General features: G+C 43.9%; 1 protein-coding gene across 1 annotated transcript in view; it reads left to right on the top strand.

The window, feature by feature from the left end:
- The first annotated feature begins 11,656 nt into the window (after nt 1-11,656).
- Nucleotides 11,657-19,367, top strand: part of RHOJ (ras homolog family member J) — a 59,970-nt gene continuing 52,259 nt past the window's right edge. Inside the window, exon 1 of the mRNA XM_065840107.2 lies at nt 11,657-12,492. Within this exon, the coding sequence (XP_065696179.1) occupies nt 12,315-12,492 (178 nt within the window). The 5' untranslated portion in view covers nt 11,657-12,314. The remainder of the gene's footprint in view (nt 12,493-19,367) is intronic.

Here is a 19,367-nt window from a genome sequence, read left to right as displayed (position 1 = left end):
GCACCTGAGAAGATCTCATAGCTATATTGTCATATCCTCTTGGGGCTTTAAGCCCATTTTGAATTCACTCTCCTCAAAACGCAAAATTTGCCAACCTGTTGCTTCCCAAGCTGATTTGTGTTGACTGGGAGCCAAGGGACTTGCCCGCCAAAGAAATTCAGTCACAAGGAAGTGTCCAGGCTTGAATTTCGCCCCTTGGGGCAGAGCGGCTGCTGATGGCGTGAGCTGCGTGAGGCAACAAGTTTGAATCCAAACTCAAGCCCAGCCAATTGGGGCAATCTCAATAGGGACAGAAAACAACAGGAGAGTGAAAGAGCTAAACTAATGCCTCTGTGCCATAAGGTTTTCATTGCTTGTGTCTTTACAGCCTTTGATACAGCTGGGTAGGAAGAGGGAGTATACTTTTTTCCAAGTGACTTTTCCAAGCAAACATCTCTGCTGTTATGAAGAAACTCAGAGGAGTCCCAGCCTGAGCCCATAGGTTGTCTGCCCATCAGCTAAGTGACACCCGGAGGACAGTTTTAGCCCCTCACACCCTGCTGTCCAAAAATACTGCAGAGTGACAGATCCCACAGCAGGAAAATCCTATAAACAACTGCTCTGGCCCTGGTCTTGCATCCAGATCAATCTGCTGTAGGCACAGCACATGACTCAAAGGCATTTAAATTAGCAGGAGATAACCACTGATTTATGAGTCAAGGGCATGGGCGGCTATTTCTAGCAACATCACTACTTCACACGTCAGCTGGACAACACTTTCCGTTCTGGTTCCCCTGCTGTCATTTGCGCCTTCAGACTGGAAATGCTATGAGGCTGGGGCTTCTGGGTTTCCCTCTACCTTTGTGCAATGCTTAATGTAACCGGAGCATGTTTCCACTGCAATCCTCAGAGTGCTGCTGAATGCAAATCCTATACACCAGCACAGAGCAACTGGAGCAGGGACCACAATAACATGAGGGCAATAAAATTAAGGTATTATGCAAACGTCGAATGAGAACACAAACCAGACCTTTTACTGAGACAAAAAGCACTAGTTAACTTTTTCCTTGTTTCCACAAGCACGCACTCACCCCAGTTCCATCAAAAGTGAGGCAGGCAGTGACATGGTTGAGTGCTGAAAGGCTGTTGCTCTGCTATTCACAGCATGACAAGTTGCAGAAAGATCTGTCACATGAACCAACTCTTGTATGATTTCCCAATGGACTGTTTTTCAATCACCCATACCTCAGTGCAAATTTGAAAAAGGACTGATAACTGAACCTGGTCAAAAAAGTTGGCACATCTCATGGGGACAGAATTTCTGAGGAGCTTGGCAGCTCCTTCTCTGGGGAAACCTATAAAGTAAGTTTCCTATTTTCTTTTTTTTTCCTCCTTTTTCTTCTTCTTCTCTTTTCTTTCTTTTTCTTCTTTTTCCTTCTTTTTCTTTCTTCTTATTTTTTTCTTCACCAATAATCAAAATATGGCCCAAGATGATCTAGATTAAATTGAAAGAGGTGTTGAGATGTGTGGTGGCCATCTGAGCTGTGCTTCCAATCAGGTAAAAACCTGACAGTGCTCAAGACATCTAAGAAAAAGGATAAATATATATAAACACTACACCATTATTCAGACGTTTAGTGAATGACTTTAACTGGGATTTTTTATTTATATTATTTATCCTGTAACTAACACGGCAAAATTTGTCTCAATGGCCATTTTGAAGGTAGATGAATCTCTGAAGATGATCTATAGGGAGGATTGAAAATCACTGTACCATTTCAAATAGTGTAATGGTAACAGGCTGAAATGAAGCATCTTATTCCTCATGTTCATTTGCCATCAAAGAGGAGGGCTCTCACCCATGACAGAGGGAAAGACATAACACCTTTCAGGACTCCAGTGCTTTCACACCTCGGGTAGGGCTGAGACATGGCTGATAGACCTGCAGAGGGGACAGGAAGGATTGAAATGCTTTTGGAAGGCATCAGTTTTCTTCGCTATTGTGTACCTAAACAGCACCTACCACATGGGGCTCTCAGCTCAGACAACAACAGTGATGAAGGCTGGTGGGCTCAGGATTAAACATGGGAGCCTGGCTGTGCTTTACCATCATCACAAGCTCTGTGGCCAAGACATTAAAGATGGATTGCTCTGGATGGTATGATTACAGAGTGGTTCCTGCAGCAATGTGCTCTCAGGCTGCTTGGATACCCAAGTGGAAAAACGAGTCGTCAGTTTGTGAAAAAAGGAAGGCTTCACAGCTGGGTCCCCTGACAAAAGCCAGTGCAACATATGGTCACAGGGCCCAGATGAGCACAGCAGGCCTAGGGCTTTCGGGAAAGCTTTTCCAAGAAAAAGTCCTACTGGGTGATGCCTACTGAGAGTAGATTGTGTCTCCAGATCACCTGCTTTAGTTAAAGCACGTAAATTGGGGCTGCTCTGCTCCTGTCACTGATGAGCAAAGTCCGTCAAAATCTGAAGTTTAAATTACAGATGCTTATCAGCTGCTGGCTCTTTTCAAGTTAGTTCCTCTAATGTTTTGCTTCGTATATTAAATAAACCCACTTGTTTCTAGATGTATGTTCATCTCCATACCTCATTGATCCCCTCTGGAAAGAGGACATAGAAGCCTCTGACTATAATCCACTTCAACAGGAGAGGAGGAGAAGTTACGTGCTTCTCTGCATATCCAAAAATGTAGAATTCATCCCAGTGCAAGTCAAATAATCAGGTCTGATGCCTGCAGGGTGCAGAGAGACAAGAAAGAGAATGGACCTCTCTGATTGCCTCCTAAATATGTGCTGTAACAAACAGCAACCTGGATCTATCACCAAATATGTCATGAAAACAGCAAAGAAATAATGTTGGAGTCAAGCTCAGTCAATAATATCAGTAGTTCACTGGGAACTGATCCCCATATTATTCACTGTAGCTGTAGTCTACATCACATTTTTTTTGACAGAAACAATTATATTAATGAGATTCTAATGACAGAAAAGTCATTGTTTCCATTGTGACTGGAGGGTTCTGTATGAGTTCTTAAAATGTGACACAGTGCTGGCCCTCAGCGGTGCCTGTGGGAAGAGGCATAAAAAATACATATGCATGGCACTTGAATGTACGTTGAGACAGAGGAAAAGGCCAAGCTGTGTGGTGTATCTGACCACAGAATCACAGAGCAGCTGAGGTTGGCAGGGACCTCCAGAGGCCATCTGGTCCAAACCCCCTGCTCAAGCAGAGCCTCCTAGAGCTGGTTGTCCAGGACTATGTCTGGACAACTTTTGAATATCTCCAAGGATCGACATTCCACAACCTCTCTGACACATTACAGGACCTTTGACTCCAATGAAGGCAAACAAAACTGGAGATTCTTAGGACTCAATTTTTCCTGCTAAATCTCTAGAGATATGACCATTGCAAAATACACTTAAGACAATATGATCTCAAGTGCTTCTGAACAAAGGAAAACAACCCGCAGGGAATCCTGCCATTTAACAGTAGACACTGGAAGCAAACCCAGACACGTCTGAGATGGTGGCAAATGCGCAGCCAGTTTCATTTTACATGAATGTGCCACTGTGGGAGAAGGGGGAGCAGAGAAAGGGAGCCCTGACCCTTAAAATCTCCATGGGGCTGCATCACTTGATCACAGGACAGTGCAGAACACAGCACCACACTGCAGTATTTAACAGTCACTGCTTCCGAATGATACACTATACCTAAATTCCACAAATGGCCAGTGCTAAATAAGCAGAGCTTCCTCCTGAGAGATGTCAGAGTCTCCTCAGAGGAGGAATGAGCCAGACAGAGATGAGAAAGAGGAGGCACAGATGTAATGGTTTCTAAATCAGCCTAGAGAGCCAGGAACGCCTACCATGGTATGTCTGCAAAGCTGTGACTGCAGCTTATGCCACAGACAAACCAAACACATTAGCACAGGCACATTAACAGCTGTGCTACCTGCAGCAGAAGCTTTGCTGAGCACTACAAAGCCCACTCAGATCTCTTGGAAAGCACTGGGGTGTATGCTGTAGAGAGCACAGAAACACATCTCCCCAACACAAGCTCAGCAAGCCCAGGCTGTGGAGCTCAGTGCAATTTGTAAACTCCTGAGAGGTCCCTGAGGAGGGATGCAGGGCTGTGCTAGTGTGACTGGTCAGTACCGTGAGCATCCATGGAGGAGAGGAACTGAACCACTGGGACCTGCTGACAGTGATGACACCCAGTTGTCCCCTCTGCAGGGAGCTCTGGAGAACCACTGCAACCACTCCCTGAAGTTCTCATCTGGCCCTCTCTGGCAGTTCAAGGTACTTGATAAGTGTCTGATGGCTTTTGACCACAAGAAAATCTTGGCATGCAGTTCCGTAGAGCAGAAAGATATCACCAGTCACTGAGCTGATTTATCAACCCATCCAGACACACACTCTCATCCCTCTTTCCCCCAGTGGTAAACTACTAAGAAGTCCCTTGCATTTGCTGTGGCTGCAAAAGTTACCTGCAAGTAGCCAGCAGACACTGGAAATTAAGACTTTGACTTTATTCCACCTCTCCCACCCCCTTCCATTGCATGTTCAGGTACTTGTAGGTCCTAAGACGTTGACCTAATGCTCTAACCTTAGGTCTCATGCCATTTTCGGCACACATTTCAGCAGCCTAGCTAGGGTGCCCACATTCCTCACTTATTTTACCACCACACTCAGGCACCTTTAAAGAAAGAGGATGATTTGGCGATGCAAATAAAACCTCCAATTGCTACAAAAGTAAGCTACTGCTGCCAGCACTCCTCCCGTAACTCTCTCACTGGTGGAAAGCCAAGCTGTCCCTATAATGATTTGGGGGACTTCAAACAGAGGAAAATCAACATGAAGGGGGGGAAAAAAAAAATGCAGAATCCTATGCATTTTCTCCTCTATGAAGCTCACTATGAGGTAAGGCCAAACACTTTATTGGTGATAATCAGCAAGTTAAGCTGGTTTAGCTCTGCCATGGACCCACACCCTTCGAACAATGCAGGAGTTGATTCCCTGCCCTGAAGATCAGCGGTATAAATAGACAGAAAAAAAATCCTATTTCACATAGGAGATAAGGGCATTACTTAAATTATCTTCTCTGCTTGTGCAAGTCTGAGCGGCAGGTTTGGGTGCTCCCGGGTCTCATTGCAGTGCCTTTACCACAAGGCGTTGCTGAGAATAGGCTCAGCAAGGAGACACTGCAGAAAACCCACCCATTGCAATCTTGACATCCCTTTGCTTTCCACCATGGTCTCCTCCCATCTGCCTGCTCTTGGAGTGTGGAGGCAGCACCAGCCTTCTGCTTATTTTTGAGCAGAGGCAGAAAGATCACATGAAGCACAAAAGCACATTCCCTCCTTGGAAGCAGCCCGCTCACTTCTTTCCAAGAGAGTAAAAACTCTGCATGAATGTTTTATGAATCAGCCATGTGTTCATTTCAACGAGAAAGCCAGCCTGGCTATTTGGCCTGAAAAGGGGGGAGCTGAAAACATACGTATTCCAACTGACACGTTTTTAGACATTAACTTTTTGCCCCCATTGGATACATTACATTTGGTCACATCTAACTCAAGGAACTTTCTCTGCTTTTAAAGAAACTGAAGATTCTGCCCCAAGCATTACTCAGAGTTGAACAAAACAGGTTTGTCCCTTTAATGACTTCACTGAGTGGATGCACGCATGGTGCTAACTGGCCACAATTTTGGTGCCCTCAGTGCAGCTTGATTTCCTGATTGCAGCCCTTTTATATTCCCAGCAGTTCACCATCTGCAGAAGCAAATTCCATTTCAAGATGCAGAAGAGGCATAGATGAGGTTCCCCCTTGTTTAACCTCCTGCTGTACTGTTCATCCTAAAATAAATGTAATTCAGAAAAAAAAAAAAATCCTCTATGGAAAATACAATGTGCGGGGCGAAGAAATTGCTTAAAGTGATATTTTTCCTGCTATGCTAATCCCATGCTGAACGTTTACCCAAGTCCACTTCCCTCCACCATCCTAAGGGGAGGGGTAAACAGCTTTTGAGAGTCATCAGCTCTATTCTAGGGACAGGAGAGCAGAGAGAGGAGAGAAGAGAGAGGAGAGAGTACAGAGAAGAGTAATGAGACAGCTGTGCAAAAACAAAACCAGAAAGTAGTGAAGGCAAAGGCAACAGCCAGCAATTTTCTGGAAGGAGAGAACCCTGATGCAAACAGAGGGATACAGCAATGTGCCAGATGCACAGAGTCTACCATCCAGAGACAGCTTTCCACACCTCCAAGGAAAACTCTGCCTCAAAGTCCAAAAATAAAATATTCATGAACAAAACAGCTGAAAATACAGACCCTGGACAAATACCTCCAGCTGTATGGATGGGTAAGAAACATGGCACTGTCTGCAGTCAGAGATGCAGAATGGACTGTAAGGTAACAAGCTGATCACCACCTCTCCTCGTTGAAAGCAGCCCTCCTCATTCACAAACACACAAATACACCATGTGCAATTCTCATTATATAGCAGCTGTCTCTGCGAAGCAAGAGGGTACTCTGATGGACAGGACATGAATCATCTTTTGCTTGACCTCAACTCTCAAAAGTCATTTGTTTTATAAACTTATCTTTCCAAAGGGAAACCAAATGACACTAATTGTATCTATGGCAGCAGCATGAAACAGGGAACCTCCTGCTTGTAGCATGGGCTACCATGGTGGTGGTGATGGTGGCAACATGACTGACAGTGTGTGGTGGCTGTAGAGAGGCTTTATCTCACTCAACAGGCCTCAAAGCAGAATGTCAGCACCTGCCCTTCAGCAAGCTACTTCTAAAAAGGCTTCACACAGAGAAATTCCATGCCTCCTGTGGTCACTGTCAAACTTATTTTTCCTCTGTCATTTGATGCTTCTGCTTTTCAATGTATCAAATTCACTTGAGGTCTCAATGATCATTTCACTGGGGTGGGGGACTGATGAATGGGGCTTCCAGCAAGGAAAGGGACGAGGGGATGGAAGGAATAAGGTTAAAGTGCCCTCATTTCAATAATTCTTAGCACAATGTGGAGGGCCATACAGACAACCCAAGAACGAAGAGGAGCCACCCCAAGGCTAATCTGTCTAGGATGAGAGATCCAGAAGGCTCATCTGATCTGGTGGTTGTAGGGAGGTCTTGAAGTCCCAAATTCCCTTAACTGAAAGGGTCTTTCTCTTACTGTATCACAGACCAGGGAAGGTCCTGAATCTGATAGCCAGTGAAACTTGGTTTTGAACAGCACAGTGAAAGGCTTAACATGGTCTGCTATGCTCATCCCAATATGCACACAATTCTTGCACTAAAAATCTCTGACAATCTAAACAGATTAGACAAAGGACAAGAAAAAATGTGAGAAAAATTTCCTGAAGTAAATTTACAGTTCAGTAGCAGTGCCAGAACCTCATTCTCACATCACTGGTAGGTGGAAGGTGGGAGGCTGGACAAGGCTGTTTCTGACAGCGAGAGGTGGAGAGGAAAGTTTCACAACATTACAGTCACCCTCAAAATCTTCCACTCCATGGACCTTCATCTTATGGGTAGAATGTAGTGACAGATCTGCTCAGTTTAGGGCAGGGGATGATGAAGGAGAGGGTTCAGGAGGACAAGACCTGAGGAAAGATGAGAGCCCTATCAAATACAGGTGGCCAAGTCTGGTTAATGAAGAAAATTCCTCTGGCTTCCAAGTTTTAAGTTCATAAGGTTGCCCAAAAGAAGACCACTGCATTATAGGAGGCACTGGGGAGAAATATGGGAGTGGCAGGGTGGGCCAAGTGAAGAGGAACGGTTTGCCAGAGAGGTGGTGGATGCCCCATCCCTGGAGACATCCCAGGCCAGGCTGGACGGGGCTCTAAGCAACCTAATCTGGGTGAAGATGTCACTAGTCATTGCAGGGGGTTGGACTGGATGAGTTTTGAAAGTCCCATCCAACCCAAACAATTGATTCTATGATTCTACAATTCTGTGATTCTATGAAGAGAGCAAGGAGAGTGTGATACATCATCATGGCATTTTTTTTCTCTCCACAAGCCTGCAGAGAAATATAGAGTTAATTGGCAAACATATTGCTTATTGCAGAACTAATTAACAAATTACAAAGTCCTTCTTCTCCTACAGATCTTCTCACCAAAATCTCTTACATCAGCCTTGAACTTGCTAGTCCCCCAAGGAAGCAGCTCCAGGGACCACCCTGTCAGACCTGCACTGCTGAAGATGAAGCTGATGCTTCCACACAGATGTGTGGGAGTTGGACATATTCTACAGTCCCTGGAATAGATCTACTGCCAGAGAATTTGTTAACTAACAAAAGGTCAGAGGAACTTCAGTTAGAGCAGAGCTCTTTGCTTGAGAGATGTTGCTAGAAAGTGCCTCAGGTGCCATCTTCACAGTGTTAATAGCACCTGCCTGTATCTATTATAGGTATTTAGCCTCCTTTCTTGACATGGCGGTCTTGGCTAGAAGCTTGTAAAATAAGTACAAAATAAACTGGGTTAGATACTGGAGAATGACCTGCATTTAAACAAGTTTTCCAACCATTCAGACTAGTTGGATTTACTTTTTTACTTCAGGCACCTCTTTCCAAATTTCATGGCTTGGAACCAACCTGCTCTTATTGGATTTGTGAGATGGGAAAGGCTGAGATCTTGTGAGGAAATCTGACCATTTCTAACCTGATTAGTGAAAAAGCAAAAAAGCCCTGGATCCAGATTAAATCACCAGACCTTCTGAGCTTTGTTAATCATCACTGATAACCCTGGGATTTCCACGCTGGGGCTTATAGGCAGCTCCATTGTGTAGAAGGAGTCTTAGGGGAGCTGAAACTTGCACAGCAACTGCAGAAGGGTCAGCTTAACCTAAAACATTGCCACTTGCAATTTGCAGGTTAAGAAATCTTTTGTAAAACCTAACAGGATTGTCTCAAACTCTCTTAGGCTGCTAGATCACAGGGCTGGCTGTTAATTCACACAGCAGATTCAAGGCCAGCTTTGCAAGTGAAAAGTACAATGCCGAAGTAGCAGAAGCGTTGATGGCATCTCAGTGAAAAGTGTAAAACAAAGTGATTATACTTTGTTGCAATTAAACCAGCTCTTAAGATGTTTTGATCCAGCTGATCTGAATGATGCCAAACCAAATTCAAGTAATGAGATTGAACAAAACACGGTTTTAGTCCAGATACAGGTCTTACTTTACAACTTTGTTATAACTCCTCTAAAGCTGTATGTATCATCTATATAAGTAAAGCAAAAAATGTAGCACCAAATTTGAGTTGTACAGGAAAGATGTCAGCTTTCCTCGCCTTCAAGATAAACTTATCCTGTTGTCATCTTCCAGGCAACTCTTTAGATAGGTTCTAATAGCGTAGCTGCACTGCCATTATGCATGCTAAGTGATGTAAGTTATTCTATTGATGCATCTTAACTAAAATTGATTCCCTACAAATCTTCCCATATATCAGAGCTTAGAATTGAAAGGATTTACAAAGACCCTCTGGTTCAGCCCCTTGGTAGTGTGAGCATCACAAAAGCTAAACCCTTTAAGCAATTTTGAAAGACTCTTGAAATCTGAAATACTTTAAAAAAAAAAAAAGGCAGAAAGGAGAATCAAGTATCTTAAAGCCTCAAGAGATACAGCAAAGGAATTTCGTTGTTTAAACTGTTGCAAAAATATTGCAGTGGACACTGTCATGCTGAGACTTGCCTGGCTTTATGGCCAGCGGGATTTTGTTGTAGGCCTAAATCTGGCCTAACTAGCATTAAGGCTTGCCTTAACGATGATATGTCTGATGTTGAAAAAGGTTGCAGGTAGATTATGCCTGTGTAAAATGTGAAGTGAGATAGCTGTTGCTTTTGTCTGATTGATGCAATGGGGAACTGAACTATGAATTATTGATTTTTTTTTTTGCTTCCTCAGCCTCTTTTGTTACCTTGCAACAGCATGCACTTATATATTTGGCAACGAGGTCACTGGGTTGATAAGCAAAGGCAGAAGGGGTATCGGTACATCTACTCAGCTATGTAATAACCAAAGAGAGGCATGAGCTTGAAGTTTGGCCCAATGCAACAAGAAAGAAGCTTAAAGAGCAAAACCCTGTAACACTTGATGCCCCCCAGGATGACCCCAGCTATGCTGCTAACGGTGGAAAAGATCAGCAGAGTGAATGCTTGGAGAACGGTGGTTTAGATACCCAGAGCTCACAGGTTTTCTTGGATAAACCTCAGCCTTGGGCTATAGTTTTGAAGCTAAGAGGATGCTCCCTGAACTCTAAACTGGTGAAACCCTTTAGTGGTGCCCTGTGACAGCAGGTGTGATGCTGGACCTAACACTGCCTACTAAAATCCCTGTTGTCAACAGGGAGGAGGACATGAAGGAGATTAAGATGGTGCATAAATTACCGAATGACCAAGACTCCTGATAAGCGATGGCAAATGGAGCCCTGGGGATCTCCAGGTAAACAGAAAAACCTTGTTCAACCTTGGTGACATGTTTTATCCATTTACCACCTCCTGGGGAGGTGTTGAGAGCTGATCCAATATACATCTATACCCCTGAAGAGCTCTGACACACACGAGGCTTGGCCTGTCCAGGCAAGACTGCAAATGGCTCTGCTGAGCCCTTACACTGCAAACATCAAAGGACATCCAGTTTAGGGCTAAGGAAGTTCATTATTAAGGCTGAGTTTGTCTTTATTCACACAGTTTGGGGCTAAGAGTTCATTTTTAAGGTTGTCTTGGTCTTTACACTTCCAGGTGTGCATCACTTTGAGCCTGCGTGTGCTTTGGGGAGTTTCTTTTCAGCCAGCCACAGTGGGGGATGCATTTAGCATCAACGTGCTTCCCCAGTTGTTTTCCCCCTTATTGTGGAAGGGAAGTGCAGCCATCAGGATGTGCTGTGCTGAGGTGCTGGGGTTTTTGTTGATGTCTGGCTCACTTCTGCTGGAAATTGCAAAACCTCTCCTGTGGAAGGAGCAGGGAGTTTGGCCCTTCATGTGAATATAGACTGTTACATATGCAAATTGAAAGAAGCCTTAGAAGTCATGTGAAACACCAGAACAAAACTGATGAGAAGGCAGGAATCATACAGTTCAAAGCTGTTTTTCCACAGACTGCTATGCAGTGGTTTTATTTATTTTTTTTCCATTTTTTAATTTCTCTAACTTTTAATTCATCTTTTTTTTTCCTCTATGTATCTCTGTCTGTGTTTACATATTTACATATTTACAGTAAGGCAGGGGGAAGTCCCTCTTTTTCATTTTTTGGGTGGATGGGGGGAAATTCAAGAGAGTGGAAATGCTTGAATTGAAAAAAAAAAATCAAAATTATTAAAAAATCAATTACTTATTATTCCTAGCGAAGTGCTTTGAAGAGCTATAGACACAGAGAAACTTGACATTAATCTCTACCTAACCACTACAGCTCCGGTCTGCATTTCCACCTCCCACCTTCCCCTCCCAAATGTAAGAAAATACCGATCCCGAGATCAGAGGAAATCGTGCCTGGGAACAACAGACAACCCTGACACACGGACACAGCTCGCAGCCTCCCTGGTCGTGTAGGTCCAACATCCGTGTCTTTCACGGTCTCCCCAAAATCCTCCTCGCCGGTCTCGGTGCCGGCAGCCCCGAGAGCAGCTCCAGCACAGGATGGAGCAAGAAGCCTAAAAACTTCATTCTGCAGAGAGACCTCTAGTGTTTTTCTTTCTCCACGTCCTGGCAGAGTTCCTCCAAAGTACAAATACACACAGAGCTCCCATTGTTTGCAGCCCTTCACAAGCCCACTGATCCTAATATGGAATTCAGCAGGAAACCCATGATTTCCTGACACACAGCAAGCTGGAGAAAGAAAGGAAAAACTCCATTAAAAACCTCCAGGCTCTCCTCCATGTTAGAAATGAAATGGAAAATGGAGTGGATTTAACAGGAATCCCTGATTCCTGCAGCCAGGCTGGAGGAAGGGAGACGCGAATCAAAGCCACAGGCTGCTGATATTTTTTAAGTCGCAATAAATACTGAGAACTCCAGGACAGGATGAGGATTTCCTGACTCGGACGAACAAGGACGGACAGATCGCACTTTTTTATTATATTCCTCTCTGTATATTTAATTTATTCACCTCGATGATCCTCTTGACTGATCTGGCAATTGTTAGAAGCAGCTGTGACAGCCTGGAAACATTAGTATGATTTCCTGAGTTTCAGATTTGCTGCACCACCATCCTTCCCCCCCCCACCTCCAAACTCAGGAAAAGTCAATACAATCGCACTTCATTTTTCCTTCATGTGCACTTGGAAGTCCTGGGAGCAGCAAGAGCAGCAGCAGCAGCAGCAAGAATGAACTGCAAGGAAGAAGATGACAACTGCACTGACGGGAGCAGCAATAACACGAAGAAGATGTTAAAATGTGTGGTGGTTGGGGATGGTGCCGTCGGGAAAACCTGTTTGCTGATGAGTTATGCCAATGATGCCTTCCCAGAGGAGTATGTGCCGACAGTGTTTGACCACTATGCAGGTAAGAAAGTGCTTTAAAAGGAATTTAATTGGGAGCTGCAGGAGACCCAGGTGGGAGGTAAAGGGAGATCAAGGAGAGGAGAGGACATTTCAAAGGGGATTCATGGGTTACTTCTTGTCCAGGAATGTGATTCAGGCCTGGATGGTAGCCAGGGCAGCTTAGATGGCAGCTCATACAATTGGGGCAATGCAGGATTTATTCAGAGAACTTATTTGTTTGCTTCTGATTTTTATTGTGGTTTTGGCGAATAAGCAGCATTAGGGATGCAATTAAATCCACTGGATTTTCGGGACAACAAATATAATTCAGCTTCCATTGGGTTATATTCAACTACTTAATTTGTTTTTGAAATTCTGAAGTTCTGAACTTTGCAGGCTGCAGTTATGATGGAGACTATATATATACACACACACATATATAAAAATATGTTATCAGTGATCTTGTGCTCCTTGGTGAATGATGCGTAAATTACAATATTTATATCCTAAGGAGTAATCTTTGAGAAAACCAGCATATTCTCTTTCAGTGCTTTCAGAATGTAACTCTCCTTTAAGAGGCATTTGTTACTGGTCTATAAATAGAATTCAATGCTATAACTTAATGGTATGGAAAGCAGAAGTGGTGACTGATTTGAATGCTTTATAGTGAAGGAATTTGTAGTATAAGAAAAAAAATACAAATATAATGAAGATCATTGGTGATGTTCACTGTGTCCTTGTGCAAAACAGACCCACCGATTAAGTATAATATTCACAGGCCTCTTTTTGTAGCGATTACTTACTCTACCCAGCTGTGTCCGAAGTTGTGACACAGATGGGTTGATAGGCTAAAACTGTTGCTCAAACTTCTTAAATTTTCCTGTCCTGGATTCTGCTGTTTTTTTCCTCTGCCTGCTCCTTTGGCTTATGGTTGTTATTGTTTATGAGATCCCTGAGAAACAGGTTCTAGAAGCACTGGAAAACTCATTGCTTATCTTGCAGCAGCAGTTGGAGTTTCCTTCATTCTCTCCCCACCTCCTTGAAAACTGAATTTTCATGGCGTGGCTTATCATAGATTTGGTATTCTGTAATGGGAAAATGTCTGTTTTCGTTCTGGCTTGGTGTCAGGTTTAGCAGATGAACTGGCCAAACAAGAAAGCTGTGTAATTGCAGAATCTGATCTGTGGAGATGTGAAGAACTTTTCCTCCACAAGAGTGGGCAGCGTCACTTCTAATGCAAGCAACACTCTCTTTTCGCCACTCTTCCCACCACACAGATTAAATGACCGCTTTAGAAAAAAACCTTTACCCTGACAAGATAAAAGAACAAACAGTGCGTGCTGTAAATATATGCTTCTATGAGCCAAAAATCTTAAGGAAGCCTCATTGCGTGAATTTATGCCTTATATTGCAACAGCAACCCCTTTTCCACGATAAGCTGAGATCTGCTCGCCCCCCAGCAACACGCAGGTCCCAGCACCCACCGCCCTTCTCTCCCTCTCCCATGCCCTGCAAATACCTCTGTGTACAGAAAAAGCCATATGACAGCAGGTATCAGAGCACATGCACATCAGCCCATGGGCTGGGGTATTTGGTGTGAGCGTGGGGGCACTTGTGTGTGCACAGGGGCTGTGGGCACACACAGGTGCTGATGCCAGCCGGGCTGGCACTCTGTCGGGACACCACACTGACTTTCTCTTCCCTGCCCCAGTGACTTGCTTTGATTTTGTTTCTTCTCTGTCAGAAGGGGTAGAAATGGCCAATGGGCTCAGAATTTACTGAGAGAGAGGAGGACTGGGAGAAAGAAGATGAAGAGTGGTCTTGTGTGATCCTTATTTCCTTAGGGCACCAGGTAAAAGCACTTTTAAATCAAGCCACATTTTCATGGTTTGAAGATTTAGACCTCTAAAATAACTACTGCTAATCTTATTTGTCTTCTTAACTATCTTAGCACATAAATGTAAACCAGGAATGTTTTCAACGAGAAAGTCCTGAAAGATAAGGGGAAAAATAGCTCTTTGTATTAACATGCTATTCTGAGACAAACCCTGTCCAGTGGCAGTGGTCAAAACTAGCATTGATCAAAAATGGAATTTCAGTTTTTTGAGAAAACCCATGATTTATAAAACCAATTTCACTACAAAACTGCACACAGGAGCAGTGGGAATGACTTCTGAAAGCAGAGTGCTGAAGAAAAACCAGCTCATATAACATGAAAATATTACACAACAGAAAGTATAACATAAACTTATTTAAAATACCATGGGGATTGACAGAGAAAAGAGATCACTTTGGGCAACCTTACCCCTGGGCTCACAGCCTTTAGGATATTCTGTGACAACAGCCCCTTCCACATCTATCTGCGTGGCAACCCGTGGGCAAGAGGAGAGGTGACACAGCAGGACCACAGGCATGGTGGTACCACAGGCATCACGGCATTCAGGGTGGCTTCACATGCAGACAGATCCTGCAGAATGGTTGAGGGTCTGCAAAATCCCACTTGAATTTACCCCAGGGAACTTGTTTTCTCTGCCCCTGCCCTTGCTGTGCCGAAACCAACTGTTTCAACTTTTCCTAACGAGCTGAAACCATTTGATTCAGTTCTCCTGTGCTGGAAATGCTCAAAAACAATTATTTGCTGCAGATTTTTGCAAAGCTGTACTTTCCATTGAAGGTTTTTCACCCAGGCATTATTACTCGTAGTGGTGTGTTAGCAAGTGCTTCCTCTTGCCTCACCAGGTCACAACCTGGTTGTGAGTCCCAGGGCATTTACCGATTTCCTTCTTTCTAATGGAAAGCATAGGAAGAGGGGGAAGCGTTAAAAAACAAGGATTCCAATGGTGATCTCAGAGCAGTTTCTCACTGCCACGACTCCAGCGACTCAGGGAGACAGTGATACTATCCAGCCCAGTGTTGGGAAAAGCTCCAGATGCACCAGAGCCGTGGCCAAGGCGTTAACTGTTCGTGGCCCCGCAGCACCAACCACGTTTACTTGCCCCGCTGCATTCTGTCTTTTTAGTTCCTTCCCTGGGCAGGATTTCATGGCACAGGTGAACGGAGTGACAAGGGTGGCCCAGAGGAAATAACCACCACTTCAAAGGGCTGAGCTACAACAGTATTATTAATACACGGTATTTATTTGGTGTCTTTCATATGACAGGGCTTGAATCCACTTTATAAAATTTGGGCCCAACCTGCCTCCAGGAAATCAAAGGCAATACATGGATTTCACCCTGGGAAGGAACAAGCTTCCTGCAGGTATCTCACACAGCATTTACAACTCAGATATGGTGGTGCCTGGGACAAAAGGCTGGTGGTGTTTCACCATGTATGCAGCTGCCCTGTAGGGAAGTCCAAACTACTTATTAGTTCTCCACTAGTAAAATTCTGTCACAGAATTCACCCGCAGTCCACAAAAATGAATTTTTTCAGGGCCTGTTGCCAGGGCTGAGATGTGATGGATGTAACGTAGGATCAGAGACAAAGCCACACAGAAATTTTTTACTTGTATATGAAAAGAATTTGTTTTGTTGGATGTGTGGCAGTTTACAAGTCTCTTATTTCTCAAGGTATTTTGAAGAGGGTTTGCTGAAGACCAGAGCCCCAGGTAGGTTTCCTCACCTTTGGTGATTTCCAGGTCCCACACTGAAAGGGTTTAGCCACAAGGTAAATTGCTATTTCTAGGGCAGGCAAACCAAAGTGCTACCCCAGTGACAAACAGGATATTACTGGTAATAACTGTAACAATAGGGACTGTTTGGATAGTGAGTAGATGCTTAAGCATACTGATTCCATTCTGTCTTTTGAACATCTAATGCTTATTTTCCATGCACAAAGGTCTCTCAGCCAGGGTGACTTGCATTGTGTCTAGCTATGTGAGTTTATAAATGTTTAATTAGGGCTGAGGTTGCACCAACAAAAAAAAAAAAAATCAATTAAACTACTAGCAAAGTTAGTTTATTAGTACCAAAATTAACTGGCTTGCTCTATGAAATACAGAAGGCAGAGATGTGTCATTTGTTATTTAGGCAGCCACTGAGCATCCCATTTGATATTCATGAACCCTAAAAACCCAGCAATTTTTAACGTGAAATTTATTTACCCAAAAATTTCTATTCAGGCTTCCTAGAGTGGTGGTTGATGCCTCAAGCCTGTCAGTGTTAAAGAGGCGTTTGGACAATGCGCTTAACAAGTTGCTTTGACTTTTGGTCAGCCCTGAAGTGGTCAGGCACTCAGACTAGATGATCATTGTAGGTCCTGTCCAGCTGGAACTATTCTATTCTATACTATTCTAAAAACCTCAACGACTGAGGAGTGGTACCAATGCCAAGAAACTAACGTGGCCCACTGTGTAAACAAAGGTGAATGGACTTAGATGGTTGAAGTCTAAGAAGAGGATGGTGAGTCTTAAACTCTCTGGTTCAGGCATAGCACATAGATGAATGTCATACGAATAGCTTTAGGAGCCGAAGTTGCATCTTTAATAGATGAGAGAGGTCAGTTCCTCCAAAGGAGATCTGAAAAGCATCTGCACTAAAGACATAATGTAGATGGCGTAATTATGTTCCTCCCTCCCCTCATGTGTCGGCACAAACTGGTGAGCATTTATAAATAGTGAATCCATTTGAAAGAAATTAGCAGTGGCATGTGATCAGCTAATGAACAGCATACAGAATAGTTCAGCCATGAGTAAAGCTCTGTAAATTAAAAGCAATGTAGAAGAAGACAGCTGCTAATCACTGTTAGGAGGCACATTTTTTGTTCTTTAGTGATGGTTTAATCTAATCTGTCTGATTTTACACTGAAGTGAGCTGGGGCACTCACTGGTCTTGCAGAGCAATGATCCCAACCTTGCTGGCCAGGCAAGCCATGTGGGAAGGAGGAGTCTTCTGCTCTGCCATTTTTATTAGCACTGAAACTGCACTGCTTTTCTTGCCCAGAGCACTCAGCTTGTACCTGTGCAAAGCCACAAATCTTTCATATCCTGCTCGTATACCACAGCGCTGACTCAAATTCCCGTTCCTCACGTCCTTCCACGAAAGAGAGAAGTTGGAAGTAAGCTGTCACTGACCATGGGTGGCCACTCTCAGTCCTGGGACAGGCAGGAGCACCCAAGGGAGACTGGGACCACCCTGACACTATCAACAGGCCATGCATTGAGGAGCTTTGCCTTGTAGCCTCTCCCCTTGGGGGAGGAACCACCAGCCAAGACATGGTAGAAACCAGATGGGAGCCATAACATCCCAAATTTCTCCAACTACAGGCACAAGAGCACATCTGTCCACACTTTTGCTGTGCCAGTTGTTTTTAACTGATTGCTGATGCGCACTGGCTTCGAACCATCTCTGCTTGCCTTGGTGTATATGCCATGGCTTAAACCCCACACCATCATGTTTTTTCCCCTGTTGAAACTTGATTAGACAGGAAGAGACTGCCCAAGGAGATCTGCAAATTCTGCATGGGTGCTGCCGTGGGAGTCTTCACACTATCACATTCTTGAGACAGTTGTCTCCCATAAACAGTCTGGGTAGCACATGAGAGAAATGCTTCATGAAATGTTTGGGGTCATTAAACTGAAAGAGCTATAAATAGCACTGAAAGAGAGCTGTGATGTTTATTTGCATGGATGTTTGCAAGTTGTTGGGGTTTTTTCCTTTTAATGTTCATCCAATTTTGATTGTACAGATTTGAACTTTATCCTCGAGACAAGAAAGCATTGACTCTTTTAAGATCTGACTCTTTAGACCAGCAGCCACAGAATAGATATGTTCATTTTGCCTCTCAGGAGCTAAAAGGACTTTTCTGCCAATTTTTCTGGTATCATCCAAAATAAACCAGGGATCTCAATAAAACCTTCAAGGTATGACACAACAGAAATCTACCAGTGCAATTCAAAGGTTTTCATGGCTGGCTTTTTTGAAGATAAATTTTACAGAGCCACTTAATTCTTAAACTCCCTATGAAAGGTTTAATTCTGTGTTCCTGTGTCACATAAGCCAGAGGAGATCTAGTGATACTCATGCTTTTTCACGTCCAGGAAGCCTAAACAGCCTTTATACCGAAAAGGTGCTTTTCGGCTGACTCACCGTGGTTATTCCACATGCAGATGAAACAGACACCACATACACCCCCCAAGCATCTTCAGATCTTTTCCTTCTGCAGATGTTTTATGGTATGTGAAGACTTGAGATAACTATCACTCATATCTCTCTTCCTCACTCACATCCCTGTATTGTCCTGCGGGTGCACAATCCACGTGAAGCTGATGGAGACAGAGGTGTGTGCATGCTCTGTGATCCTGTTCATGCAGGATGGATTACTTCTGCAGCAGTGCCTGAGAGCTGTGGTGACAAAGTCCCCATTGTCCCCTGGCTCTACTGAAAGGCAGCTGTGGCTGGGGAGGAGCCTGCAGCACCTGAGCTGCTTCTTACCTTTGCCTCTGGCTCTGTTATACAGCTTCTCTTGGTACTGTTGCCATTCCTAGTTTGATTTTACATGTACAAAATCTTTATGCTACAAAGAAACACAAAAGAGCCCTGCACCAATCCCTCCCATCCTCAACAGCATCTTGCTGAATCACCCAGAAGCTGCTGCAGCCCCTTGCAGAGAACTGATTTCTTCATCGAGTATCAGCAGTCAATGGATGTTCTTGTGCATCAAGCACAGCAGGGGACAATGCTGCACCATGAATAGCATTTAAAGCCTAAAAACTAGACACAGAGAATAAGCAAACTGCAACACACATCAACGATAGTGCCGGGAGTTAGAGAAGTAGATGAAGCATCCACCCTAAATTCCACCTAAGCCACTCTGTCTACTATTTCGTATGATCTTTGTGGTGTTTGAAGGGCAATAGGAAACATGAAGAATACTAAGCAAATAATTAGACAGTTTGAA

Source organism: Patagioenas fasciata, chromosome 5 (genome assembly GCF_037038585.1).
Source record: "Patagioenas fasciata isolate bPatFas1 chromosome 5, bPatFas1.hap1, whole genome shotgun sequence".
Lineage (NCBI taxonomy): Eukaryota > Metazoa > Chordata > Aves > Columbiformes > Columbidae > Patagioenas > Patagioenas fasciata.
The sequence above is the reverse complement of the archived record's forward strand: the minus strand, read 5'-3'. Positions and strand labels throughout refer to the sequence as shown.